This window comes from Silurus meridionalis, chromosome 28, assembly GCF_014805685.1.
Source record: "Silurus meridionalis isolate SWU-2019-XX chromosome 28, ASM1480568v1, whole genome shotgun sequence".
NCBI lineage: Eukaryota > Metazoa > Chordata > Actinopteri > Siluriformes > Siluridae > Silurus > Silurus meridionalis.
In genome coordinates this window covers 13,554,587-13,576,532 of record NC_060911.1, presented here as the reverse complement: position 1 = coordinate 13,576,532, position 21,946 = coordinate 13,554,587, and the positions used below count along the sequence as shown (strand labels likewise).

The 21,946-nt window shown below is 40.6% G+C and overlaps 1 protein-coding gene and 1 long non-coding RNA gene across 31 annotated transcripts in view; one reads left to right on the top strand and one right to left on the bottom strand.

Moving 5' to 3' along the window:
• The window catches only part of LOC124381709 (neurexin-1a-like), a 316,092-nt gene that overhangs the window by 145,412 nt on the left and 148,734 nt on the right, over window positions 1-21,946 (bottom strand). For 26 of the 30 annotated variants that reach the window (XM_046843553.1, XM_046843558.1, XM_046843570.1 and 23 more), the window contains 2 exons: window positions 21,643-21,816; window positions 20,382-20,501 (listed from right to left, as the gene is read on the bottom strand). In XM_046843553.1, the coding sequence (XP_046699509.1) occupies window positions 20,382-20,501; window positions 21,643-21,816 (294 nt within the window). Of the gene's footprint in view, window positions 1-14,811; window positions 15,730-20,381; window positions 20,502-21,642; window positions 21,817-21,946 lie in introns of those variants that run through there. The other 4 variants (XM_046843580.1, XM_046843581.1, XM_046843582.1 and 1 more) reach the window with 2 other exon arrangements.
• Window positions 19,881-20,587, top strand: LOC124381710. Its single transcript, XR_006924917.1, has 2 exons — window positions 19,881-20,154; window positions 20,290-20,587. It is a non-coding gene; the product is annotated as an uncharacterized LOC124381710 (long non-coding RNA).

Sequence of the window (21,946 nt, the reverse complement as noted above, 5' to 3'; positions counted from 1 at the left end):
GGGTCAAAGTCTCATGCCGAAAGCCAGACGTTAAATAAGTGACTAGGGAATGGGTCAAAGCGTTGCATAAGATTTTCTACTCGGGGAAAGAAAAACAATCCCTGATTAAATGATCTTGCATCATGCTTCTATGGTATATGGCCTTAAAAATAATAATGACAATATATAAATGGCAAATTGCTGAGTCAGACTCCTCACCATGCTGTTAACTTTGGATGCACCCAAAGTTTTAAATGATTCAAAATATTTAAAAAAGTAAATTCTGGTTCATGTGACCTGCAGAAGTTTTTCAAGAAACTTGCAACCCACTGCAATTCCACTCAAAAGCTTTTAGGGTTCCTCCTAGGGGGCGCAAAAGTCCTTTCTAGTTGTATCCTTTCAATCCTCAGGACATCCTTAAATGGTTAGTTGTTCTACCTTATTAAAAGCCTTGGATCTACTTATGACCGGGAAACCTGATTATACTGGTCACCCCAGAGGGCCAAACTAAGAAAAACCCTTTGACAGCAGTTATGGTTCGAGACTTTTTTTTTTTTTTAAACCTACAGGATACTTTTAGGTGTTGTGTTCAATGTTTGATAGTAATCCATTTCAAAAAGGTTCGCAAAAATCCAGTTTCGAAAAAAAAGAAACACTCCTTCAAATCTAGCAGGGTCCCTCAATTTCAGGATGCAATCTGGGCTTATTTTGATGCCCTAGTTTCTACACTCCTCCAATGTTATTGTTGTACTTGGAAAAAAAAAGCTTGGAATGATGTCAGACAAGCACTTTCTCACTTATCATGCAAAGTCTGGTTGCTGGTGTTTCTTGAAAAGCAGGGGAGATGGGAGTGGTCAAGGCTTTGGATTACTTATCTGAAGGTCAAGCCCCAGAATCGCCAAGCTGCCACTCATGGGGGGGCCTTGAGCAAGCCCTTAAGAATAAATGAATGTCTTTCACCTTTCCTTTACCTTTTCCTTGCCAAGGAGCAGTAAACCTGCTATATTCCTGACATGATCGCTCATTTGTCCCTTATTCCACCCCAGTCTGAGTTCTGGCTCCCCTCACGGGTTGACACGATTGCCTCTCATGTATATAACCGCTGTGTTTGAACTCAACTGTGCTACAAATCCAAAACGAAGGGTGACAAATGTATTTACACAGATCTAGAGAGAGAGAGTGCAGTTCGTATAAAAAAAATGAGTGACATGCCAAAGCTTGTACTTTGAATCCCAGAAGGGAGACAACACTACCGATCCCTGTGCACTGTGCATCAATGTTGGCTAATTTCCATCAAAATGCGTGTTTAAAAACAAGGAAATCGTAGCCTCACACTGACACAGCTCATCATGGCCACCACGGTGTCTCCCTAAGAGCTTTCAGAGGATTATATTCCAAGCCGGCCTTTCCTGTAAGCGAGGTCTGCCCGCTGCTGACAGGCTAAATTGTCATAATTAACTTGTCCTGCAGCGAGCCACTGGTCTGAGGCATGTACACCGGCTGGACAAGGTCCCCGTCTATATATAATCCCTTCCTGCTTCATATATTTTTCCTCATCCTACTTCATTCGCTCCATCGCTCCACCTCCATGTTATACATGCTTGCCACACAGCGTTAGATGATAAATAATTATCACATTACTAGTCTTTAAGTGTAATTGCCTCTTTGAATGCTTTCACCGAAACACATCCTGCAGCTGATTAAGGGGGAAAAAAGAGACATAGAAAAAAGTGTTCTCACTCAGTAATTCGTCTGATAAACATTCACTTTAGAGGCTATCGAAACCCACGAAGGCTTGCATCATTTAGATTTTCTTTTGTTTTTTTTTCTTACCCACACAACCAACAGATGTGGTGTTGAACAGCAGTTCCAATTACTAAAAAAAAGCATGATGGGAGTGAGAATGAGAGGAGATAATTACAAAGAGGAAGCCGGGTGGAAAATGGGGAGGCGAGGCGAGACGTGGTAAGGCGAGGCGCTTCAGAGAAAACGCAAGGAAAACGATAGAGCTTGAATGGGAAAAGCCTGGCATCCATGAGAAAGACAAAAGTCCCCACAGAGGCTCTCGTGGGACTAAAAACAGCTACAGTGTATTAAAATCAGCTTGAGTGCGGTCCGGATTAATGAGGAATTTAGCCTAGTGTTCATCCGGTTAATAAATATGATGGATCTCCCTAATACAAAAAAGTCGCAAAGGACACGTTTTGTCTCCACTTCCATGTTTTCTTTTTTGATTCTGTTTTGTCTAGGATTCTTTCGGAAGTGCGGTGCTCATTTATCTGCATAGCGAAATGAGCCTCGAAGCGGCGAGATCAACGATGATAAATTGCGCAGCGGAGAAATGCAAAGAGCCCGCCGGGTTTTATCCGTACGGCAGTTTGAGGCGCATCGTGGCGAGGAGGGAAATGCGCAATAAACAAATTGCCAGGATGTTCTCGGAAATATTTGAGAAGACTCGGCTTCCCGCAGGCCCTTGAGTCGCATAGCAGAAGGGAAGCCGCAATAGCTTGCTCATGCCTGCTGGATTCTGAATTGGTCTGAAGCTCTGACCTGATAGAAGTGCAGCTTTTAACGGCAACAAATTTGAGGTTCAAGCTTTTGCACTATAAAACCACCACTGTGGGACACTTGAGCATGGGCCTTAACCCTCTTTGTTCCAAGGAGGCTGCATCATGTTTGACCCTGTGTTCCTACTCAAATTATTTTATTCCCAACCTAGGAAAATGTACTCTACCGTACATTTCGCAAAAACAAAGGCTTCTTTTTTTTCGGACCATTATTTGATTAGCAATACTTCCAGACGAACCTGCTTGAGGAAATGTGTTGCATAGTTGTCAGTAATCCATCCATAATATCGGTTTTGATCGTTTTCCTAAAGTTGCTCATTCACACTTGCGTAAAATGTAAGACACTTCGACCCACGTGATTTCCGCCTTGCCTACAATTTCTTGGAGCTTCAACTGCCGTGAGTTTTCCTTTCAAGTGTCCATCATGAAACAGTTAACAATCTCAACAATGATGGAACTATGATGATGGTGTTGAGGATGGGTTGCCTTTTTAGCCTTGTTCTTCCTCATGGGTTTTTCCTTGCCACTGGTTTACTCATTAGTGGCAAACACAGAGGGATTAATTTATGCTAAAACTTCAAGTCACAATTTAATACCTACTTTAAAACAATGTTCTTCATTACATTCTTGAAGGATACATTCATGGAAGGAGCCTCCAATCAGAGGTAGAGCTGTACCTTTGCTCCTGATTCTTGCTAACATAACAAAGTAGGGTTTTTTCTGTCATAAAATTCGTACAAGAAAAAAAACAGGCTGATGAGGAATTGACAGCGTTTCTTGCTACTAAACCAAGAACTCGCATGCTTCAGGGTCATACCTACACGCAGATACACCAGATACAGATACGATACAGCATGTTATTGGTGAAGAAGTATAAAATATTGTTGGAAATGTGCTGTGGTGTAGTATACAAAGAAAAAAGTTTCTGGATGTGTTGTATTTTTTTAGGAAAGTCATCAAATATAAACAGAAAACTTTATGGATGGAGTGATGTGTTGCTGATCGGTGTTACGTCCGAAAGCCAGACAGAGACAGCTCGTTTTTCCACTTCTATACACTGCTGAGACAGAGGAGTATTCGATGGCCCTAATTACTGGATTAAATATCCTTCTATTTGGGTTCTGCCACCTGAGTTTGAAAGTGAGCTGAATGCTGAGGTGCCAAGATCGACTGTGTAGCCTTAGAACGCGATACAGACAACAGTGTTGTTGTTTTTTTCAAGATCGGATATAACCACCATTTTTTTGTCTTGATTTACAGTAAGGATGCAAGATATTTGCTTCTGGTACCAATAATGATTTATTTTTGGCTTGTGGAAATTCATGACCCTCAGGGATGTGAGCTAATATAGAGCAAGAAGGTGGAACCCGAACCTACCTATAAGGAAATTGACGATGATGATAATTTATTTTTTACATCCTCATTTTTCCAATATAAAGAAATAGACCATAAAGCAAAAGTAGTGGGACATGTGACTTTCCCAGCCATATGTGGTTCTTTCTCAAAATTTTCCCACAAACATGAAAGCCCACAATTGTAGAATGTCTTTGGAGGCAGTAGCATGAAATTTTCCACTCAGGAGAACTAAGAGACCCAAACCTGTTCCAAGTTCCGAATAAAGTCAATGACGATATGGTTTTGAAGATCAAGAGCTCTGACCTCAACCGTATTGAACACCTTTGGGATGAACGTAAACGCTACCTGACTTTACTAATTGGCTAAATGAATCTCAGCCAAATCTCCACAAGCACTTTTCGAAATCTAGTGGAACATTTTCCCAGAAGAATGGAGCCTACTATAAGAGCGAATGTGGGCTGAATGTGGAATGGGATGGTCAAATAACACATACAAATCTAATGCTCGGGTCTGATTGGAAAGCAAATTTGGTCAGCTCATGAGTGGAATCAGGTGTGTTTGAGAAAAAAATAAATGATGTAAGCATGTATGTATAAACATGTAAATAAATAAAAAAGCGGGGACGCTATTTTCCGACGCCATGGGCAACGTGTAAAAATACGCCTACAATCGGCGTGCCGGATAAGCCACGCGCGACACGGCGAGATGGTGCTTTCTGGAACGTGGGAGTGTTTTATCAGCGTTTGGCAGCAGTGTGCAAGCTGGGAGAGACGAGCGAAAAGGGGGCCTGAGAAGGTGAAATCCCTCGCAATCCTATTAGTGCGGATTAGAGCTGCGCCTTTCCCGTCGCCGTCGTCACACTGCTGCAGGTGTGCGACTGTAAAAAAAATAAATAAATAAAAGGGGGGGAAAAAATAGTAATGACAACCCTGATTGTATAACACATTTATATTATTTCTGCGACCTGCGACCTGAACAAGGGTTTATGAGGTCGTTATTTATTTCATTCTTTCCTCTTGCCTGAATCCCATCATTAGGAGGCCAAAGAGCCTCATGCTTCCCTGGGCTCAGGCTGCTCTATTAGGGATTAGACGACGGAAAGGAAGTGGCATTCGAGCCGGAGTTAGTTCCCGAGTTCTGCACATGACATTACACTCTTCACCAACACATGCAAAAACAGTCCGCTGTTTAAAATCCTGCTAAATGCTATATATCCTACACTTAGGACTAGAATAAATGGTTCCCGCTTCCTTTCAGCTTGATTAGCATTAGCGTGTCCTTATTGAAAACGAAATACTTTTTTTACACTATTAGTTTCTGCTTATTATTATGAAATTCTGCTTATTGTTTTTTGTTTTTTTTGCTTCATTGTTGTACTCACGTTCACCTTTTCTCACACAATTATTTTCACACTCCGTTCGCACACGTTTTTTTCAACATGGCGACAGATACTACATGAAAAAAAATGCCTAAAAATGCTGTTTGTCTTGTTCGCAGTTTTTAGTACATATTTCTTATATTACTTGCCTTATTATTAGTCATTTTATTTTTGCACTTATTATTATTATTATATATATATATATTTTTTTTTATATACATTCATTTGCTTGTTTGCTTATATGCATATGTTTGTGTTTTATTGTGGCGTGCAGACTTTTGTGTATCTTGAAACAAAAAATAGTTTTATTTGTGTATCTTTCAAATAAGGTTTAAGTTGAGAATTTTTTTATTTATCTCTGTCTTAATGTAGTTAATTATTTAATGTATTTATTGTTTTATATATTTTTATATATATTTTTTATTTTCTTATTTTTTTTGCTTATATGCATAGGTTTGTGTGTTGGTTATTTGTGTGTGTGTATTAAGAGGATTAAGCCTATGGACTACATTACCCATCAGACACTGCACTTACTTATTTGTCACATATTATGGATCACTCACACCTGTTCCCTCTCACTCTGATCTCTCACCAGCACTCGTTGACTCAATGGTGGTTTAGTTCTTGTTTGGGTTTACGGTCGTTAGTATTTTTGTTTCATTATTTGTTTTTTAAATGTGTAACATTAATTTAAAAGGAATACAGCAATTCCCCCATTTATCGCGGTGGCTACATTCCAAAACCCCAAAAAAACTTTTTTTAAGTATACGGTAGTGTACTTTATTAACTTCATTTTAGAACAAATAAATATATTTTTATTGATACATTTCATTATTTCAACATAAAACTCAATAAAAAAAACAATTCCCTATAAGTTTCTTGGTTTATGTTGCTATCCGTTAGAGACCGGGACTAATTAGCCAAACTGATTAGTTCCGCGATAAACCGGGGGGCGCCAGATTCTCGGTAAAGTGGGGGATTACTGTATCTACACTTGCTTCCACCTTCTCTGCATCACATGACAGAATGGAATCTGGTCCTGAGCCATTGTGGCAGATTGTTTATATTAATTACAGTCCAAATCCTTTCTCATAGTTCCTGAGTTGCTCATTGGCATTATGGGTTTTCCGAATGCGGTTTGTTCAAAAAGGGAATCTGTTTAAAAAATCCATCCGTTTGAAGTTGGATTACTTTAATATGTGATCTGTTCCAAAGGAAAATGGTGTAATAGGAATCAAAAAAAAAAAAAATTGTCAATGTCAAAATAATTTATTACTAAAATATTTATTTGTTTGCTTAGTGAGTTGGATGTCTATGTTGTTGCTGTTCCTATTATTCTTCCTATACACACCATAATTAGATATTTATATATTCATATATCTGGTCCGAGTGGAAAAGGTGTGTGTGTTAGATAAAAGGGATCTGTTTTAAAAGTCTACAGTAGAAACGAACCTCGTGTTAATAAAACCGTGGAAGTGTGAGACCGGCCGTCTCGTTCGAAACAGTTCACACATCAGCGTGTTTGTATCGTCGCTGAACTCGTGAGTTAATTACGGAGGCGAACGCGGCGTGTTAGAACAGGGAAAAGACTAAAGAGCGCAGTGTAGAGGGCTCGGAACTCGCGATAACCCTGAGGGACCGGCCTCGCTTCTCACGTTCAGCTCCGAATCAGCACAGCGACAGAGCGAGGAATAATCCAGCGATCGTTTACGGAGAGGCTCGAAGGCTAAATGCAGGGCGGGGAAAAAAAAAAAGGTAGTTCAGTGGGAAGCTCGGTGGGAAGTGGTAGCTCAGTGGATAAGATGTTGGTCGGATGGTCATGGGTTCAAAGCACAGAACCACCATCTGCCACTGTTGGACCCTTGAGCAAGGCACTTAACTACCTATTTACCCCAGGGGTAATACAAAAAACTGGGAAGTGGTAGATCAGCGAATGACAGACTTTGATTGGAAGGTCAAATCACCAATACTGGGCCCCTGAACAAGGCCCTTAACCCTCAACTGCTCAGCTGTGTAAATAAGATAACTGTAAATCTTCCAAATGCCATAAACACCATAAAAGAAGACCACAAACACACACGCACACACACACACACACACACACACACACACACACACAGATCCCACTGTTAAAATGCTAAATAAATAAATATTATATATATAATATATTTATAATATATTTATAATATATTTATAATATATTTGTTGTTATATTTGTTTATGAATATATTTTTATTTAATTATTTGATTGATTTTATTTAAAAGCCTAAAAAACAGCATTGACTGGCAATGACAATAGTTATATCTAATCTAAATAAATAAATAAACAAATAAATAAAAGCTTGTGTGCGTGTGTGTGTGTGTGTGTGTGTGTATGTGTGTGTGTGTGTGTGTGTGTGTGTGTGTTTTCCACTATAAACTTCTGTTTATGTGAAGTGTGTGTGCACATGCATACATGTGTCTGTTTTTCACTGCAAACTTCTGTGTGTGTGTGTGTGGGTGTGTGTGTGTGTGTGTGTGTGCGTGATTTTATTGCGTTTCTCTGCTTAAAATAATATTCTGATCAGGAGCTCTTTGTGTTTTGTAGTGTAAACTTTTGTTAATGTAAATTGTGGTGTGTGTGTGTGTGTGTGTGTGTGTGTGTGTGTGTGTGTGTGTGTGTGTGTGTGTTTTAATGCATTTTAGTAATATTTAGAGCAAAATCTCTTTTTCTTTCTTTTGGTGTTTGTGTATAATTTATTGTATTTCTCTGCTTTGAATAATATTCTGAGCATAAGCTGTTACTTCTACTGTGTGTGTGTGTGTGTGTGTGTGTGTGTGTGTGTGTGTCACTGTAAACTTCTGTTTTTGTGAATCACTGTGTGCACATGCCTTTCTGCTTCGAATAATATTCTGAGCAAAAGCTCTTCTTTTTAGTGTGTGTGTGTGTGTGTGTGTGTGTGTGTGTGTGTGTGTGTGTCTTTTCCTGATACAGAATATCTGTAGAAGAGAAAAAAAAAAGCTGACCATTTCAGAAGAGTCAGACATTTTGGTATTCCGTGGATTCAGCATCGATTGACGTTCTATTCATGTCACACAATCACAAAGAGAGGAAGAGTGAGTGATAGACCAAGAGAGAGAGCGATAGAAAGAGAGAAAGAGATTATGATCATGATCCAGACTCTGCCTTTCGGGAGTTGAACTCCCTCCTCATCTTGTCCTAGATAGCGGATATAACGGCGAGCAAAAGCGGCACTCAGACCTCCTTCACTCCTCACTCACTCATTCTTTCGCTCTGTCACTCATCCGCTCCCTCACTCCGCCATTTCCTTCCTCGTTTATTACAACACTTCTTTCTTTTTTCTTATGGATTCCACAAGGACGCATTAGAGACATCAATACACCGGTGCATCAGGGGTGTCTCAGGCCGAAAAAAGTAAAAAAAGAAGACAAGCAAAAAAATACACCAATCCAAGCCATGCACAAAATTCTACACAAGATTATTATATTATTACATCCTAATTACACTGCACAGGTCCCTTTATCCCTTCATCTTTCTTTTCTTTCCTCTCTCTTTCTCCTCTATAGCTTGCCTCGTTCCTTTTCTTTCACATTATCCTTCCTCCATCTCCTTCTGTTCCTCCACCCTGTCTCCTTTTCTCCCATCCCCTTCTCTCACCTTGTTCTTTTTCATTCTTCATCCCTCCTCCTGACCTGCTCTATCCCTCTATCCCTCCATGAGGCAGGTGTTTAATCTGTTTCTTCATTAGCAGCAGCTCGATGCTGGTAGAAATGGATTATAATCAAGTGATTTGTGTGCTGAAACGACACACGGCTCAGAGATGCTCAGTCTGGGAAAACTAATGAAGGACTTTCCTGGACAATGAAGGACTTTCCTGGACAAAACGGACACAAAAAAACTCTTTAAACCTCTACATGTCCATTCAACTACATGTCCACACCTTTATTTATTACATGTCCACACATCTAAACCTCCAAAAATTCCCACATCAGGATGTCCATGCAGCTACACATCTACTCACCTCTACATGTCCACACATCTACACCTCCTTACATCCTCCTTACAACCTCAGCATTTCAACACATTTACACCACCACATGTCCTCACCTCAGCAACTCCACACATCAACACCTCCACATGTCCCCACCTCAGCAACTCCACACATCTACACCTCCACATGTCCCTACCTAAGAATTTCAACACATCTACACCTCCACATGTCCCCACCTCAGCAATTCAACACATCTACACCTCGACATGTCCTCACCTCAGCAACTCCACACATCTACACCTCCACATGTCCCCACCTCAGCATTTCAACACATCTACACCTCGACATGTCCCCACCTCAGCATTTCAAAACATCTACACCTCCACATGTCCGCACCTCAGCAATTCAACACATCTACACCTCCACATGTCCTCACCTCAGCAACTCCACACATATACACCTCCACATGTCCTCACCTCAGCAACTTCACACATCTACACCTCCACATGTCCTCACCTCAGCAACTCCACACATCAACACCTCCACATGTCCCCACCACCACATGTCTTACTTATACAGCCACACCACCATGAATCTACATGTCCATGTCCCCACCTCAGCATGTCCACATTCATCTCCACACATTGTCCACTTCCAGAGCAAGTTGTAGCTCAGTGAATAAAATGTTGGACTTTAGTTCAGTAGGCTGACAGTTTAAATCTCAGCACCATCAAGCTGTCATTGCTGGGCCCTTGAGCAAGGACCTTAATCCTCTCTGGATAAGGCCAAACGCGAGAAATGCAAACCTACACCTTCACACCGCCACTTGTCCAAGCGTTCACACCTCTACACGTTCTCATATGCACGTTCACGCCTCCGGACATCCACATCTCCACACGTCTATGTCAATCAGCTTGGACTATCTGACTAAAATCTCTGGCTTTAAAGAATTCACTCGGTGTGTAAATCAGAGATTAATACCGATGCTCTTGACTTCTAATCTCTTTGTACAGGTAACAGGAAGCTCAGGGCAGCTCTGTGATGTCCAATCTGTCCACTCTGTCCTTACATCCGAGTCCGGAATCTCAACATCGACCCGTGTATGTGTATCCCGATCCGGAGGAAGTCATGCAAGAACACAGCGTGAAAATCAATACTTCTTTAAAGACGACGTCTTAACACCAATCCATAGACATGTGCTGAAGAGAAGAGACAAATACACAGAATAGGGGAGAAAAAAAGGAGAAAAAAGGAGAAAAAAGGAGAAAAAAGGAGAAAAAAGGAGAAAGGTAAGGAGAAGAGAGGTCAATGAAAAAAAAAATGAAAAAAACATCAAAGAAAAAGAAAAAACAGACAAAAAGGAAAGTCAGAAAAAGAAGAGGAAGAAAGCAAAAAAGAATTAAAATAGAAAGTGAGTAGAAATGAAGAGAAATAAATAGACAGAAAAAAGAAAAGAGCACATAATAAATATAGGAAAGAATATAAGATACAGAAAAACAGAAAATAAGAAAGGAAAGAAATGATAGAAAACAAGAGGAATATGGAGAACAGAAGATAAGTCAATAAAAGAAAAGAAAACACTAAAGAGGCAAAAATAATAGAATAAGAAAAATAAAAAGATAGTAAACAGAAATTAAATAAAAGACTTGAAATAGAAAGAAAAGAACACATACAAAAGAATACAAAATAAAGGAAAGGAAAGCAGAAAAGATAAACCAAAAAAGTGAAAGGGGATAAAAGAAAAGAAAAAATAAGATAAGGAAAAGAATAAAAAGTGGGAGAAAGAAAGAAAGAAAGAAAGAAAGAAAGAAAGAAAGAAAGAAAGAAAGAAAGAAAGAAAGAAAGAAAGAAAGAAAGAAAACAGAAGAAGGGGAACAAGAGAAAACAAAACAAGAAAAGGAAGAGAAAAAGAATGGAAAAAGAGAAAAATATATATAAATGGAAAATGAGAGAAAAGTCTAAAAAAAGGGAGAAAGTAATGAATAGGAGGAAAAGAGAGAGAGAGATAAAGTTAAGAGAAGAAAAGTAAAGAAAAGACTGAAAGAGGAAAGAAGAGACGGGGCCATGTGATCCACCTGCACCATGAATATAATTATACATAACATTATTATATTATTACATTATAATTATACTGCATGTCGCCACATCCGCATCAGCTCTTCTCTTTCTCTTTTCAGTTTTCTCTCTTTAAAAAAAAAAAAAAAAAGATTATACAAAAAAAGAAAAGAAAAGAGATGTGATGAGGTCTGCAAACATAGTAGATGGAACACATTAAAAAGGAGAAATTGGGGCTTCTTTACACCCTTTCCCACTATCCATCCATCCATCCATCCATCCATCCATCCATCCTGCAGCCCTCATATTGTTCACTGAAGCGGAGGAAAAGAAGCCGCTGTGAAATGGAGCCTTATTAAACATGACAGCAGCCATTTTCCCCTACATGGATCATTCCGCCCTCGCCACATAAATCAATTACTGACGTTCCAGAATGAGGGCAAAACCTGAGACTTTATAACAGGAACGTGTGAGTGTCGCATGCAAAGGTTAGTACACCCACGGCCAAGTGCAATCAGTGTTACATTTCACAGACATTCCTGTATTATTACCTGTAGGACACAGAGATCCCTACATCGCCCACGTACCTACACCTGGTACATACACACCAAACACAATCTTTTACAGCAATCAGGAGAGACTTACAATTATTCACACAGCTGAGAGCTGAAGGTTAAGGGCCTTGCTCAAGGGCCCAGCGGTGGTGGCTTGGAGGTGGAACAATTGGAAATCATGACCTTCCAAAGTTCAATGTCTAAAGCACAGCTGGATCTTTATACAATAGCTCTAACGTCTACATTGATGTTAACGACATTTATGACAGATGCTCTTATCCAGGGTGGCTTACGGTTAGTTATACAACTGAGCAGTTAAGGGGTTAAGGGCCTTGCTCAAGGGCCCAGCAGCAGAGGACTGTTGGGAATTGAGATTTGAACTCCTGACCTTTGGCAAAAAAGCCTAGCTCAAGGGCCCAGACGTGAAGGTTTCTTTGGTTATTGGATTTAATCTCATGACCTTTAACAAAACAAAATAAAACATGCTCAAGGGCCCAGCAATGGAGGCCTGGTGGTGTTGGGGTTCAAACTCATGACCTTTAACAATAAAAACCTTGCTCAATGGCCCAGCAGTGGAGGCTTGATGGTGCTGAGATTTGAGTGACCACATCCAAAGTATCTGGAATGTTTCAATTACTGTTTTTGGGACGCATGCATTTGTTTCCATGCAAACTCTGTAAAAGACAAAAACAAACAAGAATTGGACATGAACGAGGTGGAGTCCAAATGGTAAATTTTTTTTGTCTAGAACAGAAACTTGTGTAAGAAGGAGACCAGGAGAGAAGATGGTAGCAGATTGCCTCACCCCCACAGTCAAACATAGAGATGAACGCTTAATGGTGTAGGGTTGTTTCAGAGCAGGGAACGTTGGACACTTATTCCAGTGGGGTGAAAGGAATCTCGAAACGAGATGGCAAACGTTCCATACTTCCATACCACTCATTGACTCATTGGAAACCGACCTCAACATATGACAAGATGATGAAGCATACATACGTCCAAGCTCTGTAAGCAGCAAACAGTTGTGTGGAGTGTTCTATCACCCAGTCACTGCACCTAAATTCCTATTGAACTGCTCTGGGATGAATTGGATTGTAAAGAAATCTCCAACTAGTGGCAAGTTTCGCAAGAGGCACAGCAAATTATGCCACACTGAAAGCGTGTAAAGCTGTTATTCACGTAAAACGTATAACACGCCAAGCGTATTCGCTATCATTTCCATGTTCTAGTATATTTTCTCTTGTTCGAGCTTATCAATTTTATAGCAGGGGCCCATATGCTGAATCGATGGTAGAAACAATGAGTAAAACTTGCCCATGCTAGTTCGTAGTTTCAGCTAATCATCCCAGACTGAATGTGGAACGCACATGCTACTCGATCTCATCTAGAGCGAAATAAATGAGACTTGACACGAGCCTGTTTTAGATAAGGACCGTGGTGTTTAAAACGCGTAAAAAAAAGACCCGCCTACCAGAGATTCGAACACAGCACACGCGACGCACTGCTAATGAGAATGGTACGCCGGAGCAGATGCTTAATATAAACCTATAGGTATAGTTTATAATCAATAACTTCAATAATAACTAACGGACAGTTTGTTGAGGGATACTGTATAATAGGGGGAAAAAAAGGCAACACGGAGTCATCCGAAGGTATGAACGAGGTGCAACGTGACCCTGGACAGCGGGTTTATATTGAAGGATTTATTTGTTGAATTGGACAGACTGGACACTGGAAGAGAAAAGAGAAACGACTAGAAGAAAAAACGGGGATGCTTCGGAAAAAAATGACAAGATACAAAAAATTGAGGGGAAAAGAAAAGTGGTTGGGAATTGGGACAATAGAAAATCAATGAATACAATGTCAATGGATGAATCTATACACCATTATAAGAGGGTTATCAAAAATCTCGGCCACTGAATTGCTTTTGCGATTTTCCTATGCTAAGAAGATGCCTGTATTCCCTACCAAATGAATTTCATCTTTTATTATCTAAAACAAATGACAATGCTTTCCAAATCATACACACTTTATCTGAAACGTCGGAAAACTTGTACGCTTCATACAAAATGGCCCTCCAATTTCATTCTCAGTCTTGAAGTGGTGTCCTAGATGGGATTACGTAACCTAATGATGTCATGATGTCAGATCAGGAACGTCTAAAAGTCTAAGCATTCCTGACACAACCCCAGAGAGGGATGATGTGGAGGAAGCCTTTCTCTGACAGGACTCAGGCAGGATGTACCTGCTTTTCCATTGAGAGATGACTGAAAAGGTCTTGTGGATTTGTATCTCTGTGTGTGTGTGTGTGTGTGTGTCTCACAGGCAGACACCAGCCTAGCAGCCTAATTGGTTCTCCAGCTGCCTCAGCAAGACTCGAAACCTCACAGCACCCAATCAGCTCTCCGCGAACTAAATCCTGCCTAAAACCTTGGTTTCGGAGTGTCGCCATCACCGATGCGGCCATTAAACCGTCCTTGTTTAGCGTAAAGATATTTATAAATAAGATCAACTTTCTAGAATTAAGAAACAGGGACCAGCGTCACTTGTACGTCAAAGCTCCCACATACGCATAAAGAGTTGGCTTAGCAAAAGCACTTGAGTATCGCGATGATGTCTTTGCTCGTATGCAAATATTTATTGGTGCATTTCCTCGTTCAGATCTTTCCTCTTTCTCCCACATGTTCCTCCACAATTGCAACAACACACGGCTCAATTCGGAGACGGGCCAAGAATACAGCATGCGGCAAGTTTGGCCCTGTAATCCCAGTTAATCTGCACAGTGAGCGCAGGGATATAGATGTAATCATAATGTGCTGAGGCAGACAAATAGGGATCAAGCTAATCTGATATTAGCCTCAGTGGTAAAACACAAAAAATACAAAAAAAGATAGTAACCAAGAAAAAAGAAGGGATTACCAGATACCCACCATGTCCTGCACGAAGCGAAGCAGGTAATCTGTGGATGGCAACCGGGACTGTGTGATGATGTTTGCCTGGCCTTGCATGATGAGATCCCCATGTCACCCCAAGGGTCAGGGTTACAAGGCAAAGTGCCACACGGCCAGCCGAGGGCCAGACAAGAGCCTCAGGGCTCCAGCCCCCAGGCATCATCCCCCAAGATGAGAGAACAGGAGGGAGAGAGTAACAGGACAGACTTGGGATTCAGCGTTCCCGGAGGCCCATGCTCCTCATACACATATACCCTGTATGCCAAAGAAAATGGTACGATAATCCACAGGGGAAGCAACCAGAAGTGTGAATGAAGCCCGAGCTAGATAAGCGAAGGCGATTCTTGTTAGTTCCTCAGTCAGAGAAAATCCAGTTTTCCGATGATGGAAAAACGAACAAAGCACAAAGAAAGAAAAAAAAACTAAACGAGGGCACTCTTGGAGCTGGAACGAGCAATCCGAGTCTATTCCCTACAGCTTGCTCAATTTCCCACCTCACCACACACACACACACACACACACACTCACGCACACGGAGGTGAAAGTAATAACACTTGTGAACAAGGAAATCTCAAGGAACCTCTCCGTACTTGGTGGCCAGCAACTCCTAAAGGTAAGAGGAATCAACTAAAAAAGAGGATACAAGCCAGATAATTTTTTTGACCGCCTCGAGTCTGGATGCAAAACTTTCTCCCTGGGATCTATCGCACGATATCCTGAGAAACGCTCTCGCAGTCCCTGATGATCCAAAGTGCAAGGTGCATTCCCGGTCCTGACAGCTAGAGAGTTGTGTCTGTGCAAAGGAGACCGGCTCTACTCCGTGAGGAACGCGGGAACAGCTGGAGCTGAGGCAGTCCGTGGCCACGAGGCATCGGCAATGCAGCTCCGGAGGTTTATGTGAGAGAGAGAGAGCAGAAGGAGGAGAGGGAGGGAGGGTGCGAGCGAGGAGAGAGGGAGAGGGAAAATAGAAAAAAAGAGGGAAGGAAGGAGGGAGGGGGAGTCTCAGCTTCAGCATCCAGCAAAGGAGCAAGCGAGACAGAGAAAGAGATCGAGATCGGGAGATGAGGCTATGCAAATGGAAAGGCTGCACTGTGCATTGCAGACAAAAAACCGAGGAGGAAAAAAGAAATGCATGCTAGGGTGTGCTTTCTCGCTCTTTCCCGGCCCAATTATTTCCCATTTTTAGTGTCTCAAAAAAAAAAAAAAAAAAAGAACGGCAAGAGGAATTTGCTGTTTTACTCATAAGGGGGGGTGGGGGTCTTTAGTTTGGTTCCATGGTCTCCTTCATCAGAAGAAACCCTCAAAGGAGAAATCAAATTGTCGACAAGTTGCGTAGGTCCTCAAGTCCTCAAGTCGCGCACGTACTTTGGCTTCTTTTCCTCTGACGACTTGGATGACGTCACTTCAAGCAAGCCTCTGCCTCCCCCAGCAGGATTTGCACAACCCACTCATCCGGCAACTTTCTAAATTTCGACCAGGAAGTCTTGAATGGGAAAGTTCTTTTTTTGTATGTGTGCGTGTGTTTATGCAAGAATTCAAGCTCCAGGCTCAAATCAGCATAGCCTGTTCTTACAAACAGTGCCACAAATCATTGCAGACCACCAGAGACAATCCGAGTGCAAGTTTCCCACCCTCCTCCTTCCCCTACTCATAGTTCCTCTTCTTCTTCTTCTATTTTTTTCAGTTCTGCCGCGAAGAAACAGGCGTGACTTCCAACACGACTGATCTTGGCTTTTTCCTTTCTTTTTGTTCTCCTTTAGAGAGTTTTATCCACTTTGTCAAAGGCAATCAGCTCAACTTGGTTAGGAAGCAGCATGGCTTTTTGATTGCTTTTTTTTTTTTGGGTTCTATAAAGAGCGGCTAGAAGACATGTTCACGAGATGATCAAGTTGATTGGGCCACACTCACACACACAATTTCCAATTGTTAAAGCGATCCACTAGCTCTTTCATCTGCGTAATTAGAACTACAACCACCTCCTGAGGTTTTAGAGATTTCCGAAGCGGATTCTGATACCAGAGTGCCACCTCAAGGCTGAACCGGAGAACTACAATGCAGCACGAACGGCGCTCCACTACTAATGTGGATGGCTTGAATAAAGAGTTCTTTGAGCTCGCTTTATTGTGCTTTTGGGGGATTTTCATCCTACAATATTGTAGATTGTAATTGTAGAAGGATTTCAGTGCAGTGAGACAATTTTGGCTTAAAGTATCTGCAAGTGTAGAAAAAGCACAAGAAGGGCTGAAACTCAGGGAAAAATGGTGACATCCTTGGTCACCTCACATAACTAATTTAGGCCGATCTGATTCATATCTTGGGAGGATCCTTACATGAGGACATTTGGGAACCAAACTTCTTTCTTTCTGAAGAACATTTGTTTAGATATTACCAATAAAATAATATTTTCAAGCACTGCATATGAAGCCAAAACCATGTACTGGAGATTTTGCTAAATATATTTTTAAAATGTGTATATATATATATATATATATATATATATATATATATATATATATATATATAAAGAGAGAGAGAGAGAGATAAAAAAAAAGCAATAAAATTAAATTATAAAAAAATATATAACATTTTATAAATTGCATTCTTGCATTTCTTTCTTTTTATTTAATGATAATTGCAGGAACGTTTTTAACCATTTGTTATTGTTAGGATTATTATTATCGCCTAATTTATTCACACCTTAATCATTTATAGAGTTTGGGTAAATGTTAATATCATTGGTCATGTTATCATCAGTAGAGACACAATCAGTCTACACAGTGTTAACTGCCTGTTAGCCTGTTAGCCAGTTAGCCTTAACATAAAAAAAAAAAAAAAAGTGCGACAAAGATTTTTTTTTTTATAACACACACCATCATCTATCCTGGTTTCTGTGAACATGTCACCAACACCGGGACGTCATTTGCATTTTCCGTCGTCCCTGTTTTACAAATGAGTTTTAAAAGGCAAGTTTGCCAGCATTAGCGTTTCAAGGGCGTCGCTTACTCCACATATGGCAAATGAAGTGTGGAGAAGTTGGAGGAGGAGGAAGAGGAGGAGGAGGGGGCAAGGGCTCGGAGCTCATAAACCTCCTGATGAATCACGACGTTCCTATGCATATGCATAAACACACTGTGAAAAAGGGAGCATATGGGGAAATAAAGTATCGGATATAAAATGATACGGAGTGGAGGGGGGGTCACGCGCTCCACAACCCGACAAGCATATTGTGTGATATTACAGAACATATTGTGGGCACATGTGGAGACTAAATGGGGTTTCGAGCAAATGAGATGCTGATTGTAAGGTTGAAATAAATTGCTTGATCGAGTGCTTCGTCGCGTGTTTCGGATTTGAAGAATATCACCACCTGGAGGTGTGACATGGAATGACATGCAGAGAAAATGCTCTGAGATTCAGATGTAAAGTTTGAGATTCTCACTCAGAACTTAAAGCCTCCAGTAAACTTGATTTAACAATTGTGGAAGGAGAAGAATTGCTTCTGGAACCTTCCTCTGATATCAACCGGACAAACAAATGCAGCATGAGCAATGAGCTGTTTATTTTTAGTAACTTTAATACCCAGTTTCCAGAGGCTGGAAAAGTCTCTTGAACATGAAGATGAACTGAGAAAAAAGGAGACAAATAGATACAACATGAGCCAGGATGAGCTTCCTGCTCCTTCTAGCTGCACTGACTGACCGGTGAAGGAACGATTGTTTAAAGCTGCTATTTACATTTACATTTATGGCAACTTACAATTATATCTCTTATATGACTGAGCAGTTGAGGGTTAAGGGCCTTGCGCAAGGGCCCCTGCAGAAGTTTGGTGGTGCTGGGATTTGAACCTTTTGTCTCCAACATTCTAACCACTGAGCTCCCACTTCCCCAACTACTATACTGCTATAAGTGTTGTGTAGATGGTCTACACCCTGTCATGTGACTATAAATGGACAAAAAATAAATAAATACAATGTGATTTAAGCACTGGCAAAATATTGTGGTGTATGCAGAGTACAGGGATAGATAGATAGATAGATAGATAGATAGATAGATAGATAGATAGATAGATAGATAGATAGATAGATAGATAGATAGATGCCTATTAAAGCATCATTTCTCTGTATGTGTGTTGGCAAGCTTGTTGTTTACTGTGTGTGTGTGTGTGTGTGTGTGTGTGTGTGTGTGTAGATGCTCAGCTCTGTGCTTCACTAAAGGCCATCTGTTAGATGTGATAGTGTGAAGGGTGAAAGCAGAGTGTGGGCCTCATCTTACTATTAATTATACTGCAGTGTACACCAGTGTTTACTCACAACGTAATAAATATCACACACACACACACACACACACACACACACACACACACACACACACACACACACACACACACACACACGTGTACATACAACTCATAAGCACACATGCAAACTTTAATTTATTTTGCTCTTGTGTTTCTTTTTCCTCCCTCCGTCCTTTTCTTTCTTTCTTTCTTTCTTTCTTTCTTTCTTTCTTTCTTTCTTTCTTTCTTTCTTTCTTTCTTTCTTTCTTTTCCTCCCACCTTTCCTGCATGCTTTTCTTTCTTTGTTCTTTTCTTTCTTGTTTACCTTTACCTCTTTCCTCCTTCCATTTCTTTCTTTCTTTCTTTCTTTCTTTCTTTCTTTCTTTCTTTCTTTCTTTCTTTCTTTCTTTCTTTCTTTCTTTCCTGCATCCTTTTCTTTCTTTCTTGTTGACCTTTTCCTCTTTCCTCTTTCCTCCTTCCATTTCTTTCTTTCTTTCTTTCTTTCTTTCTTTCTTTCTTTCTTTCTTTCTTTCTTTCTTTCTTTCTTTCCCTCCCACCATTCCTGCATGCTTTTCTTTCTTTGTTCTTTTCTTTCTTGTTTACCTTTACCTCTTTCCTCCTTCCATTTCTTTCTTTCTTTCTTTCTTTCTTTCTTTCTTTCTTTCTTTCTTTCTTTCTTTCTTTCTTTCTTTCTTTCCTGCATCCTTTTCTTTCTTTCTTGTTGACCTTTTCCTCTTTCCTCTTTCCTCCTTCCATTTCTTTCTTTCTTTCTTTCTTTCTTTCTTTCTTTCTTTCTTTCTTTCTTTCTTTCTTTCTTTCTTTTCTCCCCCCCGGCGTATAACAGACTCCTGATGTGAGGGTCAGGACTTGGGTTTGTATCAGGGTTGCTCTCTTTGTCCACCAGATGTCCCCATTAATCCCTCAGATTATTTTTCCCGAGGTTGTTTGGTTAATTGCTGGCACCTGTGTTTAATTGTCTGTGTGTATATAAATCCCCCAACGTGACTCAGTTTCTTGGCTTGGTCATTATGTCCCTGTGTCTTCAGGTAAAAAGTTTTCTTTCTTTCTTGTCCGAGTGAAGATTTTTTTTTTGAGAGGAATTAGGCATAAATCACCAAAAAATTTCCATATAATTTATTTCTGCATGTGTGTTCACCTGTTCTACTGGGTCTTATTTCAAGAAAGCCTAGACTATCCATCACTCCAGCCCTGGTTTGGACCCACCCTGGGCATTGAAACTCTGAGATTTAGGGGCGGAGATGATTTGACTCACCATCGTTGCACTGATGTCCTCCGAACGACGTCATGCTGCAGTCACAGCTGAAGCCTTCCCACTGCTGCAGACACACACCCTGATTAGCACACGAATCCTCCTGACATGTGGTGCTGGGGCCTGAACCACAAACACACAAACACACACAACCTTCTTCAATCTGCTGAATTACAACTGTGAAAGAAAAAAATTTGACAAAAGAAATGTGAAGAGTGACAGCTGAAAGATGAATGATTTTAGAAAAATGAATGAGTGCTTGATGAGAGATGAATGAGAAATGTATAAAAGAGAAAAACAAACAATCCTGTGCAGATGAGAGACATGGAAGTGTAATGAGAAATGGATGAGTGAAGGATGAGTAAGGGAGGAGAAATGGATGAGTAGGTTAAATGACTGATTATAGAGGGATGTGAGATGGATAAAGAAATAGATGAGAAATAGACTAGAGGCAGATAAGAGACATGAGGGAGGCATGGGAGATGAATGATTAAGGGATGAGAGATGGATAAGAGTCTAAAGAGAGCTGGAGGCGTGAAGGTTGAGAAAGAGATAGACAGATGGAGGGATGAACGATGGATGAGATGCTGATAAGAGATTCATGATGGTAGAGAGATGGATGAGAGATGAATGAGTTGGGGATGATAAATGGAAAAAGATAAGAAATTGATGAGAGAGGGATGTGAGATGGAGGAGTCAAGGTTGAGAAAGAGATGAGATATGAAGAAACAAATAAAGGATGGATGAGAGATGAAGAAAGTACAGATAATACAGATGAGAAATAGATGAGTTGAATGAGAAAGGAATAACAGATGGACTACAGACAGATGAGTGAAGGATGAGAGGTGAATGAGTGAGAGTGGGATGAGATAGATAAAAGGCAGATGCAAGATGGTTGAGAGGTGGAGAAGAGACCGATGGGAGAGGGATGAGATATAGATGAGTGAAAGTTGAGAAAGAGATGAGATATGGATAAGAAACAGATAAGAGATTGATAGGAGATGGAAAAGAGACAGATGAGGGAGGGATGGGAGGTGAATAAGTGAGGGATAAGAAGATGGATAAGAGACTGATGAGAGATGGATGAGTGAAGGAAAGAGGAAAGAGATGAGATATGAATAATAGACAAAAGATGGATAAAAGACAGACAATAAAACAGATGAGAGATTGTTAAGAAATAGATAAAAAAGGGCAAGACATGGATAAAAAACGAATGAAAGTAGGATGAAAGTTCTAGATGTTGGGTAGTGAGTAAAGTTCTGACCTTCGCAGCCTCTCTCGATTTGCCCCACGCAGGTGAGAGCGTCCGAGATGAGGTCGGGCAGACGCCCGTTCAGGTCCACTGATGCCAGGCAGCCCTGAAATCCCTCTTGGGCATGAACCAGTTTGGGAAGCTCTTTGTACATCTCTTTAGCCACGCCCCCAATGTAGAGATCTCCTGTGGAGAGGAAAACGGAGAAATGTCAAAATGAAAGAAAACAAATAAAAAAATAAAGAAAAAGAAACGTTTGTTTTAAAAGAACAAAAGGAAGAATGAAAACTAGAAACACAACAAAAAAAGAAACTGA